At 40.4% G+C, this 27389-nt stretch overlaps 4 protein-coding genes across 7 annotated transcripts in view; 2 read left to right on the plus strand and 2 right to left on the minus strand.

The window, feature by feature from the left end:
• gabrg3 (gamma-aminobutyric acid type A receptor subunit gamma3) overlaps positions 1–10151 on the minus strand; it is a 39392-nt gene extending 29241 nt beyond the window's left edge. The window contains exons 1-3 of the mRNA XM_008325188.3: positions 10014–10151; positions 9014–9168; positions 1214–1281 (exon numbers count right to left, since the gene is read on the minus strand). Coding sequence (XP_008323410.1) covers positions 1214–1281; positions 9014–9168; positions 10014–10072 — 282 coding nt within the window. The 5' untranslated portion in view covers positions 10073–10151. The remainder of the gene's footprint in view (positions 1–1213; positions 1282–9013; positions 9169–10013) is intronic.
• The window catches only part of cfap221 (cilia and flagella associated protein 221), an 82981-nt gene extending 70720 nt beyond the window's left edge, over positions 1–12261 (plus strand). For all 3 annotated transcript variants that reach the window (XM_025061975.1, XM_025061976.1, XM_025061974.1), the window contains exon 25: positions 1129–12261. In XM_025061975.1, coding sequence (XP_024917743.1) covers positions 1129–1157 — 29 coding nt within the window. In that variant the 3' untranslated portion in view covers positions 1158–12261. The remainder of the gene's footprint in view (positions 1–1128) is intronic.
• A 59-nt stretch (positions 12262–12320) lies between these two features.
• gabra5 (gamma-aminobutyric acid type A receptor subunit alpha5) overlaps positions 12321–27389 on the minus strand; it is a 19589-nt gene continuing 4520 nt past the window's right edge. Inside the window, exons 3-10 of the mRNA XM_008325184.3 lie at positions 25958–26076; positions 24569–24636; positions 23449–23669; positions 22374–22456; positions 21343–21486; positions 15831–15983; positions 15365–15576; positions 12321–14639 (exon numbers count right to left, since the gene is read on the minus strand). Of these exons, the coding sequence (XP_008323406.1) occupies positions 14340–14639; positions 15365–15576; positions 15831–15983; positions 21343–21486; positions 22374–22456; positions 23449–23669; positions 24569–24636; positions 25958–26076 (1300 nt within the window). The 3' untranslated portion in view covers positions 12321–14339. The remainder of the gene's footprint in view (positions 14640–15364; positions 15577–15830; positions 15984–21342; positions 21487–22373; positions 22457–23448; positions 23670–24568; positions 24637–25957; positions 26077–27389) is intronic.
• LOC103389671 (gamma-aminobutyric acid receptor subunit beta-3-like) overlaps positions 15995–27389 on the plus strand; it is a 44239-nt gene continuing 32844 nt past the window's right edge. For both annotated transcript variants that reach the window (XM_025061977.1, XM_025061978.1), the window contains exons 1-2: positions 15995–16104; positions 17335–17703. In XM_025061977.1, the coding sequence (XP_024917745.1) occupies positions 17543–17703 (161 nt within the window). In that variant the 5' untranslated portion in view covers positions 15995–16104; positions 17335–17542. The remainder of the gene's footprint in view (positions 16105–17334; positions 17704–27389) is intronic.

Consider the following 27389-nt stretch of genomic DNA (forward strand, 5'->3'; position numbering starts at 1 on the left):
ACCTTTCTACCTCTACCTTCCTCCTTCTCTCCGCTGCTTTTTTGTAAGCACCCCCCGCCCCATTTTCCTCCGTGCACCATGTTGTTAATATTATCAACACTCTCCATGATAGTATTTGTTTGTTTCCCCATTTGAAAACAACAACTTATTGCCCTGTTTAAATAAAATAAAATGCCAAAATACTAATAAAATACTGAACTCATATTTGGTCTCTGCAGGTTTAGGAATTTGTGAAGGAATCCAAGCAATTATTCAAGGACATTAAAGGTTCAATCATCTGACTTTGAAGGACAATTATGGTCCAAAATTCAGAAAGACAAACAAACACAACAAAAGCAACAACATGCCGACACATTCTCTGCACAAATGAAGTTTTTCCTCCAGTAAAAAAGGCTTGTTTTCACCTAATGGCCTCCCTGTAATTACATCCATTTAAAATGTCACTCACAACCAAATTACAGAACTGAACGTTTTTAAGGACAATAACCAGATTTCAAATGTCAGCCTGATAAAAAGCTTTTATCGTTGGCTTTTGTTCTTGACTTGATATTTACAGAGAAAACTATTTCCTGTCAAACAGAGAAGAAAATGAAGAACATTCCAGTTCCACACTGACTTAGCGTTAACAGAAAGTTGTTTTTGTATCTCCTGTGTAGATAATAAGATATTGTGTGTATTTCACTTCCTTCCTAAACTCCCACATTAACGTTGGACAGAATTGTATTCACATCCTCTTCATGTGTTGGTTCTTTCTTGGCTAAAGTTATTCAATTACTAAATACTCTTGGCTAAAGTTATTCAATTACTAAAGTGGCGAGTGGCGCTTTGGCCCAGAGGCAACGTCCCTGTCATCAGTGTTGAACCCCCTGGTTCACCTCCTGGACAAGTTTGAATCCCAGTCAGGGCGGTTGGTACCTTCCAGTGGACTCACCACCTGGAGGAAGGTTCAGGGGGGTTGGTACGGTGCAGTGGGATTTGGGTGGAGACTGCTGCCCCACGACCCGGTAACAGATAAGTGGATGGATGGATGGATGGATGGATTTATGGATGGATGGATGGATGGATGGACGGATGGATGGATGGATGGACGGACGGATGGATAATTACTGTTTGAAACGTGTGTTTCAGATTCACCAGCTGCTCCCGTGTCCCTGTGAACTAAGATCTTTCCTGTGGAAACGGCTGTTTGTTGGTAGTGGAGACCACCACTCACCATGTCTATGGAGGACACAGGTCCAATACTGTTGACGTAAATCCCCACATCGATGATGGTTGGCTTCACTGTCAAAGAAAGGGAGAAGACGGAGAAGTTAGAAGGATTGAGCCGTGATGTTCTCTCAGCAGCTTCACCATGAAACTGGACCCACGCAGGTCCAGAGAATCACTGCTACATCAGCAGCTCTTTAGCATGTTAGCATGTTAGCATTAGAGGAGGACACAGTTAGCACACTGACAGCAGTGCCACAGACAGATAAAGGTAGAGCCACAGGATACATTTACAATTGGTGTCATCAGTGTGTGGACTGTATGTGGTCAATCTGTTGTTTGGTTGATATGTTCTGCCATGGAACATACAAGGGCTGACTCACACACACACACACACACACACAGAGAGAGAGAGAGAGAGAGAGAGAGAGAGAGAGAAACAAATGTCAGAAATGTTGACTGGAGCCAGAAAGTCCAGCTGGAGCCTAAAGTACCATGACAGAGAATTCACACAGATTCACATGTTCAGTGTCCAGGGTTTTATTTACTGATTGTTTCGGCACAAACTGTTTGACTAACATCAACCTGTTCTCCTTAACAAACCTGATTTTTGTAAAAATATATATCACCGTACCTAAAATCATTTTACAGACAATTGGGCTAACTATTAGCTACCAAAACAATGTTTTAGCTAGAATGTGTTTTCTCTTGACCATCCTTTTGTACCTTTTGATAATAGAGGAGTAATTTAAAAAATAACTTAATTTCATAAAAATTGTATATGCATTTCCATCTGGGTGTTTATTTGCTACATTTTGTTTGACAAAGGTTTGTGGTAATTCAGCCGTGGTGTCTGACAGATCAGTCAGGTCAGGGCGTGGTCAGATTTAACTCCGACAGTCACAGTTATACCTACCCTTTCTTTATTGGTTTATGTAGTTATTGTCCGTTCTCACTGTTTGTCTAACAGATTGATTCACTGCAGGTTGATGGATTGATATAAAGACCGACGTTCTTCCTTCATCCAATCAACATCTGTTTTCATACGGACCTCAGTCTCCACAGCACAGATCTAATATTTTCAGATCAGACCCGTGATGTTTTTGTATGTGGTCATTTAAGTGAGTCATGTGTGTCCGTGCAGGAGGAGGCAGGAGCTGCTGAGTTAATGGAGGTCTTTGCTTAGGAGGACTAGAGAGCGACCCCTATTGGCCCAAGGTGCCAGGAGGATGACGGCTCTTATATTTATGACCAAAGATTGCACAACAAACAACAAAATTCAAACCCACATTGGACTGTAGTTCAGACTGAGGACTGATGGTGGCAGTATTTAAGTGCTAACCAACCAACAACCAGGCAAAAAAGAATCCTAGCTCAGCAAAATCTTAATCTGAATTCAGCATTAGGAACTGCAGAGTGATCGTGATGGTAGACACAGGCAGAGATTAGAGTGTTTACAGTAATGTGAACAGGAAACAGAAACTTTTTTACCTCATTATTCAAACGCTGTAAATAAATGTCAACGATTCGCCCAGGTCTTCAGAGGAAATATTCCTGTTTTAGCCCCAGCTGTCAGTGTCCACACTGTCACCATGGAAACACACAACAATCACATGGATTTTACTGTGGCGCTGCTGAGAAGAAAATGTCAGCATCTGAATATTAGAACTTCAGATCTGGATCCAAGTCCTGCAGGGAATGAGAGCTGAGTCCACGCTGAGCTGGGTTTAAGCCCAGCAGATCAACATATGAATGTTTGAGCTCCTGCTTACTCCCTCCAACCAACAGCTAACAGTGACACAGATGCTGCTGGTCCGCTGCTGCCTCCTGTGGTTAGTGTGTGCCACTGAGTTTAATTGAACAGATTTGGACTCAGAGATGAAGACAGCAGTGGGTTAAAAACTACTGAGCCCCGAGGTAAAAATGAAAATCGTTCTGTATGGACTTTGGTGTAAACATTTATAAAAAATCTACTTTGTACAAACCAACACGTTTATTCCCCTCATTGGCTGTTTGACAAATTTCCATTTGTCATTTGTTAAGAGCAGAATCATTCAGTAATTTTGTTGTTTCTTAGAAGAGTCACTCTGCTAATCTTTCACATCCCTGATATCATTAATACCTCAACACAGGACTGGTTGGTTAGTGCTGGTTAGTGTTTGGTGGCGGAGGAAACCATTTGTCTTTGCATTAGTTATTGTGTGAGTTAAGTAAAGTAAAATGACCACAAACAAAGACCCAAACCATTCAGTCTAGACTCTGACTAATCCCAGGACACTGTGCAGGGACTTCTAATGATGCTAATTGAGGTTTGGAGGTCTGCCACTGCTCAGGTTAATACTATAATCTGTGTGACAGAAGGAAGGGATGCAGCGTTAGCAGCTTCAGTCCCAAACACACACACAGATACAGCGATCATAAACAAAGAAAATCCTCCTTGATTTATTCTACTGTCCCATAAACTGATCCTACAAATACTGAGTCAGACGTCATCACTGGAAACCATCTCCACATCTAATCAGCTTCCATGTCCATCAGTTCAACCATGAATAATGCATTTGTTTATTTCTCCCTGGGCTACAGTAGTTGACGCTGTCGCTAACGCTGCTGCTGCTGGAGTCACAGTGGTTCAGGAGGAAGACGAGAAAGAAACACCAGCCTGATCTGAGGTGAGGTTGGTGAAACACCAGTTCACCCTAAAGGTTCTTCATGTCAACAACCTGAATGGACACTTTACACATCTACATATTTTTGACTCAAACTCAAACCATGTAAATTTTTATGAATTTCTCTATGACTTTATACAGTTGACTACTATTTTCTATGGCCTGTAGGTGGTACTAAAAGCACATTAGAAAGCCCTGGTTCACAGTGTTTTTTTAATATCAATCTAACCATGTAAACTGTGTCAAAAATCTTTAACCAAGAATTAAATAAAATATTTTTAGGCGGTAAATCGTGTGATGGATATAGGAAATACACAACCATTTTCCTCAGGGATCAGAAATGAAGTCATTCCTGATCCTCATTCACAACATCAAAGATTTGGCATAGTGATGCATTTTATTATTAGCATCATGTTAGCTGCGGGCTAGCGCATAGTGCATTTGCTGAATGCCAGTAAATTGCTGGAAAATAGCTTTTATTTTGAAATTCATTTTTCATGTAGGCTAGGCTAAGTAAGTAAGTAAGTAATAATAAGTAAGTAAGTAACTAAGTAATCTGCTAACACCCTCAGCCTCTCATTGTCGGGCTTTGTCAGTAAATCTGAATCCTTTGCGTTACTATACTGCCCCCTTTCTGGATCTTTTTGAAACTGGTCCGTATTACTGTCAACAGAAAGGAAAAACTAGAAAATACAAAAGAAGAAAGAAACCATGCCACTGCTCCCTGAGACCAACCAGGATGAATTAAAAGTGGTTAATAATGGATTTTAATAATGGAGTTAATAGTCTCTGACTCCAGTCTAAGTGCATAGATGCAGGTTTTCTCCCCCTGGTGTCTCACACCTAGTGTCACCCCCCCACCCTCCACCACAGCCTGATCTGATCTGAAGCCTCTGGACACTGGACCCAGATGGACATGGATTAAACATTTAGATCAGACAAAGGAGGTAGATGTGTGAGACATGGGCTGGACTCAGGTTGGTCTGATTATCAGACTAATGTCGTTCATGTGGAACTCTTCCTCCTTCTCCTCCTCCTCCTCCTCCTGTGGCTCCACATGATTACCAAACCCTGTGCTTTTCCATTAACTCTGTCGTTCTGGAGAAATGAGACTCCTGTTCAGAGACTTCCCTCTAGATATTAATTAGAACTATTTCCAAGAGCGTTTTGTTTCATACTTTCAGATCACTCTCTCCTGCAAACTCGAGTCAGTTAATACAATAATTTGGAAACAGGAGCTGCTGGTCCACTGCTGCCTCTTGTGGTTTGTTTGTTTGTTTGTTTGTTTGTTTGTTTGTTTCACTAAGATTAATCTGAACAAAGGATTTTGAATGACATATATAGTGGCTAATTTCTTAGGCAACAGTGAATCAATAACTGCTTTGTCCCTGTGAGCTAAAATCTCGGGTTTTCGCTCCAGCGTTGTAAAAGGAGGATTATTTTGTTTATTGAAAAATAAGAAAAACAAAATCGAGAGCAGACAGAATTTGTAAAGAAGAGAACAGAGTGGCTTCTTCCTCCGACACACATGACTCTGTGACTCTGACGGGCTAAATCAAGTCCCGGCTGTGGGTGGTCACCATGTGGTGAATCACTCCATTTATTACAAATTCTTAACAAGAAAATCACTCTGCTTCCATCTCAGGACAAATCTACTCTCACACAATGCTTCCTAATTCACCCATTCACTCCTGTATTGCTTTATAAATATTTAATACAACATTTCACAGGACTCAGTTCCACCCTGGTCCAGTCTAAGTGTTTGGATCAGCAGCCAATACAAATAAACAGGAGCTCAGGCTCGTAAAAAGACCAGACTGCAGCTAAATTTAGTTTAAACTCTCACCTGGGAAGTTAGATTGGAGCCACCTTCTAAATGAAACAGAATTTAAACTCGGAGGTCTGACTGTGGCTAATATTAGTCTCTTCACCTGGGAGCCAAACTAGAAAAGAAAAGTTTAAAAGTTTGGGAGGAAGTGAAAGGTAGAGCGTTTGATCAGGAAACACTAAAGTACTCCACAGGTTTGTCTTACACTGGCCTCGAGGATGGACCTAGACTTAGCATTATAGCTTAAGCTAACCAGGAGTTTGTTGGAGAGCCTTTGTTAGCTGTCTTCTGTTAGCTTGGTAGCATTTATTAACCAGTACCACATCCTTTAGCTGGTTTTATTCCCAGTTTGTTGTCATAGTGCTGCACTCAGCAAAACCAGCAGTTGTGAACCAGCTACAGTTACTCAGGTCAACTGTTATGTATGTTAGCATGGCATCTGTTAAGCATAACGCTGAAGTTTGCAGCAATATATAACAGCTCATAGCCTGGCATGTAGCCTAAATAAACTGCCGTCTAGTCCAGAGTATATTGTTAGTGGTTGTTAGTTGTAAACAGTCAGGGAACAGAAATGGTTTTAGAATCGTCCCAGAGACAGGTTCATTATCTGAGGCTAACTCTTGTCTTTGTCTGCCATTTCCTACCTTCTCACAAACACTCATCTTCTAGATTCAGAAAATATTTTTCTACCATAGACTTGCTTTGTTATTCTCCAGAGATGAATGTTTATCTCTGCAGGAATTATATTTGATTTATTTTTGATAAATTCTATTATTGTTATTATTATTTTTGCACAACGTTTCTCTACATATTGGCTATTTTTAGTTTAGTTTTCAATAATTCATGACACCGTTGACTAATGTTCACATATTTGAACTTATGTTTTGACTGTTTTACAATTTTTGTGTACCCAACTCTGCTTTCTAATGGTTCATTATTTGATTACAACTGTTTTTACATTTTCAAAAATATTTTCTCATATTTTTGCAGATGAGTGTGGATTTCAGAAGAACCAGAGCAGAGTTAACATGCACAGTAAGATGTGCTGCCGCAGCAAAACGCACACGCACACAAACAGCACTTTGACACAGCTTTAAAAGCTTTATCCCAGATTCTCTGGACATTTACAAGCACACACACGCACAGAAACACAGCAATCACAGTCTGGATCCAAAAAAGAAAGTGACACAACAGGGACACGCAAGTGTTTCATTTACATCTGAGGTCCAACGGCTTCCTATAGTATGAGGTGAGACTCTTGAACACTTGTTCTGCTCCAGGGAAATCTGACTCCTTTTTTTTGTTTTCTCATCTTTCACCACTGGACCAGTCACACACTTTATATGAAGATGAGACTCCGTTGCTGAATTCGCCCGCATCTCGCAGAGCAGATAATGGCCTCGTTAGGCTGCAGCCAGAATTTACAAAATTCTGCATCACTGAATTTCTTGCTGAGACACACTTTTTTTCACTGTTTTGCATTTCCCTAGTTGAAAAAAGGAAATAAATTATACATTAGGGTTTCGCATTTTTCCTAAAAGGAATAGTTCAGGTATTTTATGAGTCGGTTTGTGTTACCTTGGGAATGTGAATACTGCTTTATCACAGTATTTAAAAAATCTACAGAGAAAATCAGTGAGTTTATGTCGCACCACATTTTAACTTGGTGCTGGTTATCATGTAAAATACTAGTAATAATAATAGAGAAATCTGAGATATTGGCTCACAGCTACTGGCCCACTGCTGTCTCTTGTGGTCAGTGTGTGTAACTGAAGGAATTCATTAATTGAATGTCACTGATTTGCTTTTATGGACTTGGTGATAGTTGTCGTGTTCAAACTAATATACAGTAGTAAAAGTACTATTGTTCTAAGTAGATTTCACTGTGGTTTTTGTGTTTTTGTTCTGACAATATGAGACAATATTATTTCCAGTTAACAACCAGCTTTAGTATGTTTCTTATCACCAAACACATAATGGCAGAGGGTTAACAACTGTATGACAAAAAGGCCAAGGGCTTTTACAAGGAGGACAAGATTAGGAACCAATGCTGAGCCAGTGTGTCCTGTCACAAAGATAAAGAAAGGGAAGATGCTCTTATGTGTTTCAACACGGCTGTGACAGCCACTCAGTTCACCGGCATCACGGCTGCATCCAACCTCCAAGCAACTCTGCCCTCTCAGGTGTGGCAGCAACCAGTGAATGAGGCTACAGTGAGTGGTTACAGGAGGAGCAGAGCAGCAGTCAGAGAGTCACTGAAGAGAACAAACACTGCAGGGCTTCAGAACCGATGAACAGAACCCATGATCAGAACAGAATCCAATTATAAGACCCCGCTCACCCTCGGCCCCCCAGGGTGAGGGTATCCATGAAGATTGGATGTTTCCTTGCACATTAAGGACATGGATTAAATCAGGAAGGTTTCTGGGCACAAAACACACTCACACACTTCTTCGTCTTTGGGCTGTTGCCTTCAGGGAACACCACCACAGCAGATCATCTGCCTCCATCTCACACAATCCCCGGCCTCCTCTGCTTTTACACCAACAATCTCCGTGCCCTCTTTCACCATATCCACAAATCTCTACGGTCTTCCTTTTCTCTTCTTGCTTGGCAGTTCCAAATCTAACACCTCTGTCTGATATATGGACCCTCTCTCCTCAGTAAATGTCCATACCCTCTCCACCTCAGCTCTCTGACTCCATGTCCAAACTGCTCAGACAGTGTCTTTAAACCATACATCATAGTAGGTCTCACTACTCTCTCGTAAAAATATTCCCCTCAACTTTGCTGCTATTCTCCTGTCGCAAATCACTCCTGACAGTCGTCCCCAGTCGTTCCACTCTGCCTGCACCACTGGTTCTCCACCTCTGTTGTGCACTGTCCATTACTCTGGATGGTTGACCCTAGTTATTTAAACTACCAATCACACACACTCACACTACATGAAGAGTTCTCACGGTATGTCAAAATAATGATGCAAGCTCCTGACCCTGGTGTAACCTCCCTCTGCTGTACTGCTGACATTCAGTGGTACGGTGGAAACTGTCTGTCTTGCTGACATTTCTGTTAATTTTGTTTCCACTGGTGTCATCATTATTCACCACCTTCTTAAAAAGTCACTGGACCTAAGAGCCTGGCCACGTCTGTACCTTTCTATTTAACTGACAGAAAAACACTGTTTGTATGTTGAGGTTTTTAAGCTTTTTTATGGAGAGCTAAAGTTTTATTTTTTCCTGCTAGAAGATCAGCGCTCTCCGTGGTGCTGAAGTCCTTGAACATCAACCCAGCTGTGTGCTGTCCGTGCGCCTACCTCCGATGTCTGGCCTCAGGGTCTTGTCATACTCCTTGAGCAGGTTGTTCAGGATGTTCGTGGCATCCTCCTGGTGAGACCTGGGCACCAACATCTGGTTGACGGTGACGTCATGGTGGTCTTCCTCATCCTCGCCATAATCCAAAAGGTCAGAGCTGAAAAGACGGGAACGTTTAGATCAGAAGTGGAATTTGTTTGATTACAAAGGAACAATGAAGGATTTTTTTCTTTTTTACTTTTTCTCTCCTTCCTTTCTTCTTTTTTCCCATTTCTACTTACCTTGTTTTACTAAGCCTTGCTTCCTTCTTTATTACTTTACTCATTTGTTTCACTACCTAGTCACCAAGGTCTCCTTTATACATTTGTTTCCTCCTTCTGTTTATCTTACGGATACGGACCAAACTATTATTGTACTTCCTTATTCCTTCTATCCTCCCTTCTTTCCTTGCTTCCTTTCCTCCCTCCCTCCCTCCTTTCTTGCTTTATTCTTTCATTCTTGACTCCTGACTTCTTTTCTTTTCCTTTCCCTCCCCCACCTTGTTGTTTTCCTCGTAGTCCTTTTGCTCCTCCTTAAATTTAGCTTTTCTCCTTTTCCTCACCCTTGCTGTTTTTCCTCTCCTTTTTCTTCCTTTCGTCCTAACTTCCTTTGTGTCCATTCCATTCTACCCTCCTTAGTCTCATTCCTTTTCTTTTTTCCTTGTCTCCTCTCTCCTACCTTTCTCCCTTCCATCCTACCTTCCTTCCTTCCCAACTAGTTCTTGTAAATCCATTCAGTGCATTTGTACATTTTACACAAATGATAACGACCAGTAGGATGACATAAACATGTCCGTGTGTTCGCGCACACGCAACAAAAGGTTTTGTAGAAGAAAACCTTCATCGTCATCTTCCTCATCATCACCAGCATCAAAGTTAAAGCGGTAACTTTTGCAGCTTCGGAAACAAACATCTGTTCAGATTTGGTTTCATTTCTGTGTTTGATGTGAAAGAGGAAACTCACCGAGCTGCCTGATGCAGCAGCAGCAGAGTGAAGCTCATCAACACCAACTCCGCTGTCATTTTATCCACGCGTGGATCAGCGGATCACCGGAGTCCGTCCGCACGGTCGGTGTCAGGATCAACCTCAGGATCACTTCAGTCCAGCACCACAGAAGGTTTGATGATTAAAGAAGAAGAGCGGAAAAACATCAACCCTGGATCAGAACTTCCCTCATCTGCCCACGCACTTTCTTCTTCGTGTCATAGAGCCTCGACAATCCCGCACCGCACTCAAGGAGGACGGAAGAAAGAGAGGAGAGGAGAGGAGGATGTTGGAGGTGTGAGGAGGCTCCTCAGGGCTGGGAGGAACCCGCTGATCAATCAGAGGGATCCGCTCCAGCAGCAGAGAAGAGACCAGGTCCGGGTCCAGACGACTGCGTAGGCAGGAGGATGAGGAGGAGGAGAAGAAAGAGGAGGAGGACTGATGTGGCTGCTGATGCTGCTGGAGGAGAAGAAGGAGGAGGTGCTGCTGCTGCTGCTGCTGCTGCTGATGATCCACCTCAGAAGATGATGGTGTGTTTTATGAAGCAGACACTCATTCACATCCACTCACCTGTGGTCTCAGAGCTGCTGCTGATTCGTTAAAGACATAAACAAACTTGAGTCAGATTTGAGTTTTTATCCGTGACGTCATCCCTGCCATCATTTACTTCATCTGTTTAACAGCCCTCCAGCAGGAAACCTTCGTGGTTTTCACTCAAGGAATCACATTCTAGAATTAAGAACAGGAAAAAGTACGGCTGTGGCTATAGAAGTCAGCCAACAGGGGGCGACTCTGTTGCTTACGCGAAAGAATATGTGGCTACTAAGGATACGCCGGAGATATTCTTTGACATTAGAAATGTATGTTTGGTCACGTTTTATAGCTGGTCATCTCAGTCGAGGCCTAGTGTTAAGACAATCATAGGTTCGAATCCCGCCCTGGCTGCAGTATGTGGAGCATGCACACAAACCTGCCCCTAACAGCGCCACTTACATTGCAGAGGACAAATGCCGTAGTGTATGTATGTGTATATATGATTAGATTATTTTTCTATGTCTCCCCTTCTTCTTCTTCTTCTTCTTCTTCTTTGTCATCGAGTGTCCTTCACCGATGTCTTCACCAAGAAGTCAGTGATTGGACGTCTCAGACACAAATGGTCTCTTCATCTTCCATAAATTCTGTTATTTAAGAGCCTTTTTTCAGATCTCAAAGGCACAAACTGACCACGAGAGGCAGCACTGTGTCATCAGTGGCTGAGGCACTGTAAGCTAAAATAATTGGTTTTCTCCATAAACTTTGTTGAAGTAAATGGTTTATACTTCCATTTGACCTGGAGAACTCTGAGGTATCACTACTCTTTATGAACCGAGCTCCTTCTTTACCAGTGCTTACCAGTCCACAGAGAAAGACAGTGGTTGGCATCAGCAGTGGCTACAGTAACCAACAGCTGAACCAATGAAGTCAAATCCACAGTGGCAGGCGTTTAGTTTAATTGCTGCTACTGTTTTAGTTTGTTAGATTGGTGTGATCATTTATTCATTTATTTAACGGCCTCACTATTGTTGTTCAGCTCATAGACTCACAGGCTCTAGGTCCGAGTCTGCACTGCCCTCTAGTGGATGTAAACTAACTACAGAGTGGCGCCACACTTTCCCTATATTAATCATGGTATAAATTTGGAGAAGCAGACATGAAATAAAACAGTCACCAGGAAAACGACAGAAGAGGTGAGTTTTTCTTTTAAATTCATTCCTATTAGGTTTTAGGTTGTTTTTTAAACTTTTTAAAGTTGTCTGTGCGTTTAATGCAGAAAGTATTATTTTTTCATTACTTATTCAGAGGTGGAAAAATACTTGCAATCAACCCCCTTGTTTTGAGTTTTTTGCCAGTTCAGTTTTTGCTCTAGTCCTCCATGTCTGCACCATGGCAAAAAAAAAAAAACAAAACAAAAAACATTTTTTTTGTGTGTAAATAAAATAATTAAGGTCAGAAAAACCTTGAAGTAGCAGCCAACATCGTCTTTATTTACACGTTTTAATTTTACACAAAGCCATTCAGTGCCGTTTAGTTTTCAGAGACTCTGCTGCCAGCAGGGGGCGACAGAGCAACAGTGCACATTGTTCCTTAACGTCCCCTTGATTAAAAAGGCGATTCTTCTGCTGGAAGCCTGGCTCCTCTTTAGGTCCTGAGTTATTTTTCGATTTTTTTCTTCTTTTTTTTTTCATCACACTGTAGTCATTGACAAACTCTTGGCCCTCCTCTTCTTCCTACACCTCCCGATCTTCCTCCTCTACTAGCATAGGCTGGATCCTAATCCTGTGCTAGGTTCTCTCACTTCAGTTAATAATAAAATGAGATTCAAAACAGACTAAAGCACTTTTAGATATAAGCTCATCTACAATCTAACAGAAGAAAATAACTTAACACGAAAACAGGGAATTAGTCAGCACTACGTAAAGTTATTCCTGTTTTCTTTTTCCTATTATTAAAAGGCTTTAAAACAAACAGATAAGTATTTACATGATTCTCGTATTAGACAATGACCTGGTTTCCCAAAATATTCCATTCCATTTGTGCATCTGGCCCACATCTGGTGTTCATAGAACAAATGAAAAAGTAAGACTGTGTAAACCTAATAATTGACCAACGTCAAATGTTTCATAATATGGGCCACATCATTGTGTCCCAATGGTAGACCAAATAACCAGTCTGGTCCACATACAGAGAGCAAAATCTGGTCCACCTTAGGTATGTGAGAGAAGTTGACATCCTTGGGTTCCTGTGGTGGACCAGAAGAAATTTAGTAACCACAATGTGGTCCAAACTGATTTTCCAGTCATCATTTGGTATTTGGAATGTTGCCCACATTTCTATGTCTTTATCACAAGCTATTCAAATTTGTCCAAAATAGTTTTAATTCTTTGTGGGACACCAACCTCTGACACTAACGTGTCTAAAAAAGCTGGTCAGTGTCAGAAACTCATCTGTGATAATAAACTTTTTAACTTTTTAACCTTCTCCTTGGTCTGGATGATTTTGGGAAACCAGACCTGCAGCAGTAAAGTCTTCATTAACAAAGAGCAGAGACTCATCAGCTAAAAACTCTATTCTGCTTTTTCTAAAACCAGGAAAAAGGAAGGAGAGACGTAAGATAAAGGTGAAATAAAAGCTAAAGCAATTGCAGCATTAAATCTCAGGAGAGGTTTCCCTTCACGCAGATTAGAACTTCTTCAACTTCTTCTTTTAAGACCAACCCACAGTACAAGTTCTGTTGCAGCATTTCTAAAGTTTACATACATCAGAAGCTCAAAGCATTTCAGGCTTTTCTGGTTTCACTTCAAACCATGTGCAGAAATGTTGGGGGCGGGACCAAGGACAGCTTCATTAGATGATACTAGCTTTGGGCTAACTTTTATCTATTGTAGAGGATTGACCCTACTATCGTCAGGCTCCAAAAATGTAGCTCTGCCTCAGCTACCTTTTACATATATTCTGTCAAATGTTTGCTTTTGTTGGCTAACATGTTTAGCCATTAGCCTCAACTTAGTTTTACAATTACTTAAATATATTGTCTTCTGGAAGATTTCTCCAGAGCCGTTCTCAGTATGTGTTTTTCAATATTTTTGTCAAAGATTTTGGTATTTCTGTGAAACCCTTATCTCTAGTTTTGACAATTTCAAGATAAAAATTTTTTTGTGTATATATGTCTCTTTTATGGCTCAATAAATGAGAAAATATTAACTTTTTACTTTATTAAGCTTTTCTGACTTTTTTAGCTATTGTTGGCTAACCTTCGACCACATCAGATAGTCTGACGTTACAGACAAAAAGCAGGAGCATTTGGTAAATTTAAAGGATAAATTCAAAGATTTTTGTTCCACTTCTTCCTGACACTGGTCCAGTCAAATATTCTCCGTCTTTTTCCCGTTTGTCCACTGTGCTCTTATCAATAAGCCGTGATTGACATTTACATGATCAGCAACCAAGACCGAAATGGACTTTCTTTTTTTTGCATCATGCAAACTGCAGCAGGATAAGATGAGAAGGAAAAGAGACAAGGCTCTTGTCTTTTCCTCCATAAGTCTTAAAAAGCATTTTTTAATACTTGTATTCATTTAGGCCATAAATATTCTGGAAAAAGTGGGGAAAATTCTGGCGCGGCCTGGTATTCGTCCATGTCAAAGTGCTGGGACTAAAAAGCTGAGTATAGTTTTTGTTCAAGCGCAGATATTGTTTTTAGTAAAGATCTTAACAAACTTCCTCTGTTAAAGAAATGAAAATAAGAAAAAAGAGTAGAGAGAGAGATTACGTAGAGGTGACCACTCCTTTCACCACTGGTTCTCGGTTCAGGTACGTGGCCCAGTAGACCAGGTTAAAGGTTCCAAACAGGACGGGGAAAACTATCCGTGACATCTTGTCGATCTTGCTCACGCTGTTGTAGGTCTTCTTGGGGTCAGGCATCTTGGTCTCAGTGGCACGGAGCTGCAGAGAGGTCACGTTGGAGATGGTGGAGATGGACACATCCTTGGTCAGGTTGGGGGTGAAGTTGACACCAGCAGAGCAAACGTTGTTGGGTTTTTTGGACAAAACCAGAGGATCACGTTTCTGAAGAAAGAAATTCCATGTTAACCTTCCAGTATTTCTTGACTCATCTTTGGCTTTTTATATATTGTTTTTAAGTCTGGCTAACTTTTACCTGTCTCTGTCTGACGATTATTGTTCTTGCTCTGACTGTAAATTATGCAATGATGCTGCTAACATTTAGGCCAGACGTGGGCAAACATTTTGACTCGCGGGCCACAATTAATAACAGGTAAAAGTCATGCATAAAGGCTAAAATGCTAAAATGCTTTTACCATTTTCTACATCATCTTTTGGGGAAACGTTGGTATTGCAGGGAAAAGGCAGAAGTATAATGATAACATTACATTCCAATACATTTAATATAAATAAATTATATAATTTGGAAAGATTTGGCGGGCCGGATTAAAAAGCTGAAAGAGCCACATTGGGCCCCCGGGCCTTAGTTTACCTATGCCTGATCTAAGCGAACCTTTAGCTGATTGGTTCTCCAAGCTTAGCTTTTTGTAACTACAAGGTTTTTTGTCTTTTATTCTTTTCATTCATTTCATTTATTTTAAAAACCCTGTTTTATCACGGCAAAATAAAATCGGCCACTGACTCATTAAAGGAGGACATCAATTTGAAGTCATGTTGAGCTGCACTTATGCTTCGTCACTGTATAATGCCTTGATTAGATCTGATTCCCTTGTAGGCTTCACCTGTATTGAAGGCTTGAATTTCAAGGACCTTGTTACTTTTCTCCATACCTTTGGGTGCTGTGCCTCCAGAGCCTTCTTGCCATCCCAGGCCCAGCTCCTCTTGGTGAAGTAGTTGACGGTGGCGAACTCGATGAGGGCGGAGAAAACAAAGGCGTAGCAAACAGCGATGAACCAGTCCATGGCGGTGGCGTAGGCTACTTTGGGAAGAGAATTCCTGGCACTGATGCTAAGGGTGGTCATGGTCAGAACTGTGGTTACACCTGGGTCCAACACAGAAAAACACACCAAATTAATTAGTACTTAGTAAATATAAAGTGAATTATTTTGAAGCACACTGCTCTTTGATTTATTCATATTTATTCATGACATTAAACTTTAATCTTGCACCGAGGTAAATCCGAACGAAATATTTTAAACATTAAAATAAATAATTAAAAAAACAACAAGAATCAAATAATAAAAGCTGAAGAACATTTTAAAAATGCTGTGTGCTGTTGTAGACAGCGGTTCTTACCAAAAACAGTCCTGGCAGGAACTGATTCTCTGTTGAGCCAGAAGGAGACCTGGGACAAGATGACGGTCATGAAGCAAGGCATGTAGGTCTGAATGACAAAATATCCAATCTTCCTCTTTAAGTAGAAGTGGGCCATCATCACCGTGTATTGTCCTGGGGGTGGCGCCACCACAAAAACAACATACAGAAGAGAGACAGAGGAAGAAGAAGAGGTGAGCCTGGTGATTAAATACAGAAGAGCAGGTTGTTGGTTCACAGATCTATAGAAGAGAAGGTTTGTTTGTTTACACTTTGAAAGCTCTGTTCCATGATTCACAGACACTGTGCACTCCTCTTAATGTAATCTAATCTTGTGAATTTAACGTGATTAGTTCTTGTCACCTGGTTATAAGGAACAAACACAAGTAAAGACAACTCAACTGGAGCATGCTACCAGTGTGCTAGCATCTACTGTAGTGCCTTAGCTTGTTTGAGGCCCACAAAACTGTATATGAGCAGTTTGCTAGCATGTCCTGTTCAAGTGGCAGGTTGTGGATGCATTAGCACTTGGTCTGCTAATGTATGTTAAATATTTATTGTTCTGTTTGTCTTCCCTAAGGTAAGGCAAGCTAACTTTGCTAACAACCTCAGCTTCTGTTTGTCTCTGGACTTTACCAGCACACTTGAGTCCTGCAACTTGCATTACTGCCACATATTGTCTGTTTCACACTGGTAAAAATGAAACATACACACAAGCAAAACAAGAAATTAGAAGTACAGTAATAGAAATAGAAGACCGTGCTAATATTCATTTTCTTTGACCCTATAAAAATGACATTGTGGTAATGAATCAATGGGAATGGAGTGTGTGTGTGTGTGTGTGTGTTAAAATAAGTGATCTGTTAACATTGTCACATATTTCCTTTGAAAGTCAAGCCATGACTTTAAGCAGCAGAGTCAGTGTTGTGTTTCTGAGTAAAACAGGAGAAGATTGAGTTTGAGGCTTAAAAAAATCCTCTGGACATCAGAAGTAGTTTGGTTAACTACAGGGAAAAAAAATCCAACTGTATTCAACACATTAAAGTACATGTACACACACAGAGACACATACACACACACATAGAGAGTGCAGAGTAATACACCAGGCTTTCTCCAAGCAAAATCGGATTTTTGAAACCTCCCTAATCCCTGGTTACAATCTGCATCCTGCGATCAGTCAGAGAGGAAAAAGGAGGAGGAGGAGGCGGGATCTCCGCCTACTCAATCCTTGTTGTCAATCCACACACACACACACACACACACACACACACACACACACACACACACACACACACACACACACACACACATACAATGTAATCTGTAGAGAAAAGGCGACAGAATTGACGCTCTTGCCATGGAGGACAGAAAAAGTCTTTGTCCAGAGGATTATTTTCACCTAATATTGTTTTTTTTACTTTATTGAAAACACCTGACGGGACTGAAGCAGCTACAGTTAATTTCAACATTTCCTCTTCACACACAGCGCCCCCTACATGCTGAAGGCTTCTAAAGAAGACCTTTTACCGAAAACATGTCTGGATCAGAAGATCAAGAAACTGCACGGGTTCCCTCAAAGATGCCACCACTGGGCTCCTGGGCGCCCCCTAACAATTCATAATTGCATCGCTCCCCTCCATTCTGACCCGTCCAGGCTCACACCACCTGGGACTCCTCAGCACAACCCTCAATGAATGGATCTGGACCAGATTGTGGGTCCAGGAAGGTGGAGGACACTGAAGATGTTCCTTCCCTGGTGGATCGTTGTGATTTTGACTCAAGGGTTTATATTCCAAAATGTCCTCGGAGAACTTCCATTTATGTCCAGGAATAATGCTGCCATGTTGGTCGACTGGTGAGTACAGTGTTCAGTAAACTTTAAAAAATAACTTTAAGCTTTCTTTCTAGTGTGCTTGTATACATATTTTAAATATTTTTGCCAATGGGATGATTTAAAAATATAATATATATAGTTTATGCAGTACCACAAGGTACTGTAATACAACTGCAGTTATATCTCACTGGTGGTCAAATCATTCTTACAGGATTTCTTTTAACTTCCCAAGTGAATCTCAAAAACAAAATGTTAATAGAGATAATCTACGATTTTAGCTATCAGAGATACTGGAGCTGCTGGTCCACTGCTGCCTCCTGTGGTCAGTTTAGACACTGAACTAAATGTTGTTAACCATTAGCTCAGTTTTAACTATTTATGCTGCAGTGTTAGCCAAAGTAATTTCTTCTTTTCAGCTATTTTTTCAACATTTCATTTTACCTCATATTATCATAATTGGTCCAACCTTCACTGAGTGATTTGACTAACTTTTGGCAGACTAGCTTTTACTTTGGGGGTATATTTTTGTCTTTCTGGGTGACTAGAGTTTGTCTCCTCCAACTTTTTTGTTGGTTATGTAGTTTCCAAGTTTTAAACTTGACTTATTTTTTATAATGTGCTAATTTTCATAAATTGTATGTTTTAATTTTGTTTGTTTTTACATTTAACATTTGTCCATTGGTTTGTCCTTCTTTTTCTAAATTTTCATGCTTGTTTATAATACTTGGATGAACAGCTAGATTTTTCACACTGTGGCGTCTTCATTTCCTCGTGTTGAAGAAAACCTAGAAGAAGTAAAGCTGAAGTGGTCTGTAGAAAACTTGGGGAAAACTCGAAGGAATAGCTTGGATAGATGAAATTGCTGATAAACTGGACGTGTGCCTTGCTTAGAGCAGCAGGAACTATTTTCAGGCACTGGCACCACAGGAAGTACTGTCCTTAAACATGGTCAGCACTTTAAAAGACAAACTAATCTCCTGCTTCTACGCTACTGAAATAAGAAACCTAATGAAGATCAGCAGCTGCAGCCAGTTCTGAATTTACCTCAAGCTCATGTGACATTAACCAGAGGGACAGGTTACAGAAACTATGGACCAGGAACAGGGAAAGTACCAGACAGTTTCTACAGATACACTCAAAGATAAGAACTGGGTACAGTGTCAGGAACTGTGTTTTAATTTCTTTTTAAATAGAAAGTACAGAGACCAACCTGTAACTCAACACAAGAGCTGGTTGACTCTTTTTTTTTTTTTCTTTTTTTTTTACCACAGTCAGTGTGAATGGAAACCATAAGGGTTTTTCAGTCTCTGATACTGCAGTTTATTAAGGGTAAAAAGAAAGAAAGTATTTTAATCCACTCACTACCTCACACTGGGTCACAGCACAGATGGACCATGGGAGATTTGTTAGGGGTGACAGATGAGTCTCCAAAATCATCTTCCAGGTCATGACAGTAGACTTACAGAGTGTAAGACAGAGGTTTTCATGAACTGATGGACACATACAGTGTCCTCACTATAAAAAACCAATCGTCCTGGTACTATTATAACACTACAGATAGCAGTAACAATGCTCAGATATAACTGTACTGTTGTAAATAAAATAAAAGTACTGATGCTCAAAAATAACAATAGTGATGCAACAGCCCCGATTTTCAAAAAAACAGAACCGAAGCTCAGAGAAAACAGCAACGATAAAATTTACTCAAAAACAGTACCAATGCACAAAGGTCGCAGTACTGAGCTTTAAAAAAAGAATTCCTGATGTAACAGTACAAACACTAAGAAAAACAGTACTAGGTCTTAGCAAAAACAGTACTGAAACAGTATTGTTTCAGTACTGTTTCAGTACTGTTTTTGCTTAAACAGTACTGAAACAGTACTGAAAACAGTACTAAGGCCCTGAAAGGCCCTGAAAATACCAACACCGGTGCTCTAAATGCTTAGAAATGGAAACAAACAGAAAGAATCAATGAACTTGAAGACTTCACGTTTGAAACCAGTGAGGATTCCGTCAGACTGGGAATATTCACTGGAGCAGGGGAAGTGGAACGGAGTGTAAATCACTTCTGTTTTACATAAGAGCATTAAACAGATGCCTTGAAAATACAGTAACCTTCCCCCACACAAACACACGGTGGTGGAGATTATAGCGGGGGGGGGGGGGGGGGGGGGGGGGGGGGGGGGGGGGGGGGGGGGGGGGGGAGGGAGGGTGTTACCAAAACAGTGGGACTGATGAGTTTATTTTCTATTTATTTTGTCTTCTCCTACGTCTCCCAGCCTGTTCTTCTCTGCAGGTACTGGTGACACGTTGTTGTTGTTGTTAATTGTGTTTGATGGTGGAGATTATTTAAAGCATTTGTCCTGCTGTTAAAACAGTTCCACCAAGTTATCAGTTTCAGAAGATTCAGAATGCAGTCAGCTCAGACGAATCAGAAGTCTGTGTATGTTCTGCTCTGGCCACACACAGTACTTTCTACATCAGCTGATGGGACTGTACTAGTTCTCTGGAGTACATACACACATACAGTACTACTACAGTACTGTACTGAATTATATTTCTCTGTTTTTGATATTGTTAAGTTAGGTTTAAAGTAATTATTGTTATTTTTGAATAATATTATCTTTTTGCAGTGAACACTGACTTTTAAAGAGGTTGCCCCTAGGGTAGGTCAGAAACAGACCTGTATTGTTGTCAATTTAAATTCAGTATAGATGTGGACTGTACAGACCCCACTCCCCCCAATAAATATTTTAAGAAGGATATTTTAAGTTTAATTTCATCCCTTATTTAAATGTGTGAAGTTTATTAAAACAGATGTGTTTCAAATAATTAAATGGGCTTGAAATGTTCAGGCGGGCCTTCATCTGTAACGTTGCTGTAACAAGGCTGAAAACAGCAGATTTAGTTTTATCTCAGAGAAGACATGAAGATAAATGTAGAAACTCAACCAATCCCTGAGTGATCTGTGATGTCATGTAGTTATGCAAGGGCTGATGGTAGGATGGACAGAGGATTAGGGTTCCAAGTGTGTGTGTGTGTGTGTGTGTGTGTGTGTGTGTGTGTGAGAGGGAGAGAGAGAGAGAGAGAGAGAGTGAGTGAGTGAGTGTGAAAGAGAGACAGCCAGTGTGAGTGTGAGATCAGTGTTGTAGTGCAAAAGTGTTCAGCAGTGTAGACATCTGTTATTACTGCACTACTGCTGTTGCTGCGTCTCCCTCCATCTCCCTCCCTTTAGTCTTCTGTGTCTCTCTCCCTCTCCCTCTCTCTCATCCTCATCTTGGGTCTGTGAAGGTTTTTAATCCTGATTCAATTTCCATCAGTTTGATTTTCTACCACAGTCTGACTGCCCTTATGCACAGAATGAATGATATATATGTATGCTATATATACAGCTGCCCTTATGCACAGAATGAATGATATGTATGCTATATATATATATAATATGTTTTATATATATATAAATGTATATATAATATAATATATATAATATATATAACAATACAAATTGTTTACAAATTTTGGAATCTGGTTAAATCATCACCCAAAATGGAAATATAAACACCCACATGAATTAATGATTTTTTTTAAAAATGTCAAGAATTAGCTGTAATTGAAACCAGGGAGACCCTTGATCCATGATTAATGTCACATGGTCCAAACCTCTGCTGGTGTGAATGTCCTCGGTTCCTGCTGTCTGCCCTATCAGATGGTACTGGTTTAGTCTGGACCCGTCGTCGGCCACCACCACTGACTTGGATGCATTCTTTGTCCAGGTGTAGACCACCTCTGACACTGGGTAAGCGTCTGGGCCAAGAGGGAGAGAGATAAAGAGACCAAAGGTTAGACTGGAGTAGAAGTCTCAGAGTTAGCTCAGTCAGGTTGTGTACAAAAAAAATGTAAATGTTACCTGTCAATGAGAAATCAAAGCTAGAATTAGATTTTATTAATGTTGATCCTGGAAATATGCAAAAGTTGTGACTTTGTGACCCTGGGACTCACAGAGTTAACATCTAATCACAAAGGTGGAGGAGGAAAACCAGATTAGCTAATGTTCTCCAACACTCCATTAGCTCAGCACAGAGAGGTGGTGTGGCCCCCCTCCCACCACCGCCCCCTCTGTAACCCACTGAGGACACAGTAAAAGACAACACAGCATCCTCTGTGGGTATTTACAGACACACCTCACTGCTCTGTCAGGATAACAGGATCAGGTTCTTATCCTCAGACTCCAGTCCAACCACCGCCTTTCCATAGAGGAAGAATCCCATTCCTCTATAATCCAGTTAGCAGGTAAAGAAGCTGCAGGGAGGTTCCCATAGCTAATGCTAAGCTAATCACCCTCCTGGAGGTCAGAGGTGAGCATGTGTAACCCTGAAGGTTGGATGTCACCATGGAAAGTACTGTTACACCGAAAACGCTGTCATAACCTTTAAAATAGCTGTGATTTTGGTCAAAAGGGTAACGTAACAACAAAAAGTTGTAAAAATAAAACAGGTTAAAGGGTTAGCCCTTGACATAACATGTAGTTACCCAGTAGAGTAGCTAATGGGTGGCACAGACAAAGACATAAACGGCATAAATGGCAAATGGCATAAATTTGTGTAATAATAATGTTTTGAAATGAAACATTTACTTTGAATGTTGGCTGTCGAGAAGCTAGAAACACAAATAGAAGTAGAGCTTGTACTTACAGCTGCCAAACTTAAGGGGGCAGGCGTGAGCGTCCATGGGGAAATCCTCCAACTGCATGGGACACTCGGCTGAAATGGTCAGTCTGAAACAAAGCAAATGTTTGCCCGATGATTTTAGACATTTATGCAAGTGACTAGTCTTTGTAAAAAATACTGAACTATATTTATATGTATTAACTTTTTATTACCAGTATTTATTTCGTGATTATTTACATGTAGTTTTAATTCAGGTTGTACCGGAAGAGCAGGGACTGATAATAGAAGTTCGAGTCACGTGTTTATTGAGTTACGTTATCCGCTGTTATACCTGGTTATTGACTTTATATGAATTGCATAATTTTGTTTCAATCGATTGATTAATTTATTCAATTTAATTTTTTTCAAGTTTTTCTGTCAGTTTAAGAAAATGTTTTTATTTGTATTGCATTTTTATTCGGTTTGCTTTAGATGCTGTAGTTTGTTTTCCATTACGTTGACTGTTCTGCCCTCTGCTGGCCACAGGTTGTATGACGCAGTATTGTCTTTCTAACAAGCTGAAGTTTTCACATACCCTGCCTACCCTCCAACCCTAAATACCTGGTTTATATGTTCCATTATTTTCGCATCCTACCACCAATCGTTCTTTCTGGTCTTCCTTCCTGTCTTTTTTCTCCATTTCTACTGTTTTTTTCTTTGCTTTCAGTTTTTTTCTTCTTTTCCTTTTTAATTCTCCGTTTTCTGATCCTACTTTTTCCTTCCTTTTTTCCATTCCATCCTTCTCCTTCATTATAAATGTCGTTCGTTAATGCTTTAAATTGCTTTCTTCCTTCCTTCTCTTTTCTATCACTATCAGTTGGACCCTTGTTGGCCACCAGGTGCCATCATTGCACTGCAGTCTAACAAAAAATATAACCTCTAAAGAGATCATTTTTTAATTAATGTTTTAATCTTATGATAAATATCTTATGATAAATATTTATCTTATTTTATTAATGTTTTAATCTTATGATAAATATTTTCATTTATGAATTCTGGACCTTTCCAGACCACCTTTGTTACTGGTCTATTGACGTTAGAAAGGAGAAGTGTTTAGAACCTCATGGTGTAGAGCAGCGTTCCGTCCTCCTTCAGCCTCAGCAGCTTGTTGGGTGTGGTCATGTTGTGTGCAATAGACTTCTTGCCATTGAGGAAGAACGTGTCTGGCGTCCAGATGTTACTGGCCAGCAGGTTGTTAAGTGATAGCTGCTCCATGGGCCCTTTGAAGCTCAGACGCTCGTCCTTCCAACTCTGACGGAAGAAGACATCGATGGTGTATTCCTAAGACGGAGACAGAGTCCATTTAGTTTTATCTGACTGTTAGACACAGGAAACTGACGTCAACAAACTCACTCTCCAACCACCACCAAGAAAATCCATATTCTAGTCTCTGTGTGAGCTGAAACTGCTTATTTTCTTAATGGGCGTTTGTGCAGATGAATCATTCATTCAGACTCATGTCACATTTGAACTACAATAAAAAATGGAAATATCTGTTAAATAGTATTTAGAAGGGAGAAGGATTTCTAGATGTGCGGTGAGGTGGTTGGAGGAGAAGGAGACAGTGAGGGAGAATTGTAAATCTACTCCTCTAAAAGGGAGAAAATCAGTCATTAGGATTAATCACCTCAGCTGTGCAGGAATAAGAATAAAAAAAGGAATGAATTAAAAGAAAAAGAAAAATGATATATATACGTATGTAATATCTAACATTTAACAGGTGAAGAACAATGTCCATATAATATAATATAATATAATATAATATAATATAATATAATATAATATAATATAATATAATAATTTAAAATATGTGCAAAAGAGCACTATAGTATTATAATTTAGCAGCCATATATTATAATAGTTATAATGGCAGTATATTAGCAATAATACAATTTATTTAATTCAAAATGTTAATTATCATAAAAATATAGTAAAGTGATGCTAGATTTATACGATAATTAAATGTTTAATTAAAGCTGTAGTAAATAAGAGAAAATTAGAGAAGAAGAAGGACGGGAAGAAGCAGAAGGTAGAAGATGAAATAAAATAAATTGGAGATGGAAAAGGAAAGGGGAAAAATAAGAACACATTGACAATTTGATGGTGGCTCCTGGTAGTTTTCTGAAGAGGTGGTTAAGAGTCATGTAGGAGGTGTTGTGTTTGTGTTTGTGTTTCATTACCATCTCAGTGTCAGAAACTGGTCCAAAACTGGTGACAAAGATGTTGGTTTGGATCTCAGTCACATTCTCTGTAAGGAGGAAAAAGAACAGATATGATTTGAAGAAAAGGGTAAATAGAAAACAAATTGATGAAAATACACATATATGTTACCCAGCCCTGTATCCTACATAAAAGTATAGCATTTACTAGTACTGATGTGATCTGCAGTAATTTTAAGTGGAACTCATTAATTAATTCTGCCTTGGCCTGTTGGTGGTGCTCAAGTCCACATTGGAGAGCTCTGGTCCAGAATAGATAAACTGGTGTGTTGGTAATATAAATGTTCTCTTGTGAAGTAGGTCAACTGTACTGACCAAGATAAAGGGAAACTGTTGGGCTACGTATGTGTATGCACTAGAAACGTGCATGTAAATACTCTGCTACAGTAGCTCATACTCTACAGTAGCACTTTATATTTAATCAGCATCACCGTGAAGTAACCCTGGAAGTATCTTTTTGGAGTTGTACCAGCAGATCTGTGTCTTGGGAGTTGCATGACTGCCACTGAATATTTTATGTAGGGGGCGTCCTGATTACTGTCAACACTCACTGGACTAGACACTTTTCTGTGACTCTCTGAAAGGGAATGAATGGAAATAACTCTGGGGGTTATTTAGTCAGAGACTGCAGCTGAAACTGTGAAAACACACGAATAGATGATAAGTCATCACACTCACTGAAATGGTCATCACTTATTTTGGTTCAGATAACAGTTTCCGTGCCAAGGTCAGGTGATGAGTGTTTCAACGCTGACACGAAAACCTGTCCCAGATTGAGGGGATGCTTATCTCGTCCTGTAGATGGCAGTGTTTTGCTGCCTTTCTCCAGCTCTGTGTTTATGCATGTCCTCCATGCTGAGCTGTGAACAACAGCTTGTCCAATTATATATTTATTTTTGTCTTTTTCTCACTCCCCTCTCTCTGTCTCTGTGTGTGTTGTTGTTTTTGGAGAAGGAGAGAAACGGTTTCCAGGATGTGAGAACAGACTGTCTGGTAGAACTTAGCACAGATTCTGTGGTGTGTGTTTTTTTTTTTTTTTCCAATTTGGACGAGAACAAATATATATAAGAGTAGGAAACAAAGACTGTTTGTCTGACAGGCAACTGATGAAACCCAAGGTTATTTTCCTCTTGTTGTTCTACCTGAACAAAGGAGGCTGTGATGGAGACAGTCACATATACGTATATATCCCCTCTTCGATCCATTCATCCATCATTCCCCATAAAGAAAAATCTGTTACCTTCTCTATTGATTTGTTTGTATAGTACACTGGAAAAATGTACTACCTCCAGGGTCCTTAAATCAGTCTTTTAAAAAGATAGATCAAATAAAATGGTGGGGATGACAAACCTCCAAGCCCTGGTCTGAGGCGGTTGTCATATCCGTCCAGGAGTCCGTCCAGAATCCTAGTGAAGACGGTGCTGTTGTCGTTGGCGCTCGCCTCCTTCTGATCCTCAGTGGTAGAGACACTATGTAGGAGGAGGAAGAAGGACAATAACAGCAGCCGTCAAATGTGTACAGGATTATTGTGATAAATGAGCTAACGTCGTTCTGGATTAATTAACGATGGTTCTGGTCCGTCTTTTAAATATAAACAAACAGAACTCATTTATTAGATTTAATTGGTAGTTGAAATAGAAGTCAAAACACTCAGTCTAATATGAATCTGGTGACTAATTGTCCAGAGGGCATCAGTGTGAGCACAGACAAGTATTCACTACTTATTGTTTATGTTGCTGTCAGAGTCTGTACAGTCTGCCAACATACAGTGCCAGTGATTCATTAGAAAATGCACCAAGAACAAACACAGACATCAGTTCTCTCATTTAGGAGTCCTGAATTCATTTAAAACACGTGAAGGAATCTTTCCAGTGATATTCTTTTTTTTGTAGGCTCTTTTTTCTTTCTTTCTCTCCTCCGCTCCTTCCTCACCCGTCCTTATTCATTATTCCCATCCTCTTTATTTTCTCTTACCTACACACCGGCCTTCCTACCTTTTTTCTTTTCTTTCTATTTTCCCTCTTGTTCGTCTTGTTCGTTTCTTTCTTCCGTCCGTACACCTACCCTCCTGTCCACCAGATCTTTCTCACTTCCTACGTTCCTTCACTCCTTCCTGCGTACCTAACCCTACTAGCCTACATCCCTATCACTCTTCCTTTCTTTCACCCTGCGTCTTTGAGGTTTTTTTTATCATTATCCTCTGAGTAATTGGATGAAGAACAGCGTCTCTTCTTCTACCTCACATTAATGGTTTCCTTGTGTCCTTGTCTGACCTTGTGAGAGGCTTTTGTGATGTAAAAGTAATTGATCTGCTTTGAACAGAGAGAGAAACTCTTATCGCCTCAGCTGTGCAGCAGAGACAGCAGCGGCGGCACTAACAGTAGCAATGTCAACAGTAGCATCAGCAGCAGTGGTGGCAGCAGCAGTAACAGTGGCAGCATCGGTCAGAGCAGCTTCACACAGAAGGAAGTAGAGGGATCGTGGGGCAAAGAGGGAGCACAGTGACCAGGAGTAGCAGAAGGAGCAAAACAAGTGAGTGGAGTAAGTAGAGGGAGCAAAAGAAGTAGTGGGGGTCGGCACAGAAGAGGGAGTAGGAAGAACAGAAGGAGCAGAGGGAGCGGGGCTGCTGCAGTGTCAACTGACTGCAGCTGAAACAACACGCAGACATAAAAAAACAGAAGCATGTATTTTCTATTAGCAGCAGCAGCTGTAGCAGCAGCAGCAGCAGCAGCAGCAGCAGCTGGAGCAGCCGCAGGCGCCCCGCGTTGGGGTAAACGGGCAC

The sequence above is a fragment of the Cynoglossus semilaevis genome, chromosome 14, assembly GCF_000523025.1.
Source record: "Cynoglossus semilaevis isolate Cse_v1.0 chromosome 14, Cse_v1.0, whole genome shotgun sequence".
NCBI classification, from domain to species: Eukaryota; Metazoa; Chordata; class Actinopteri; order Pleuronectiformes; family Cynoglossidae; genus Cynoglossus; species Cynoglossus semilaevis.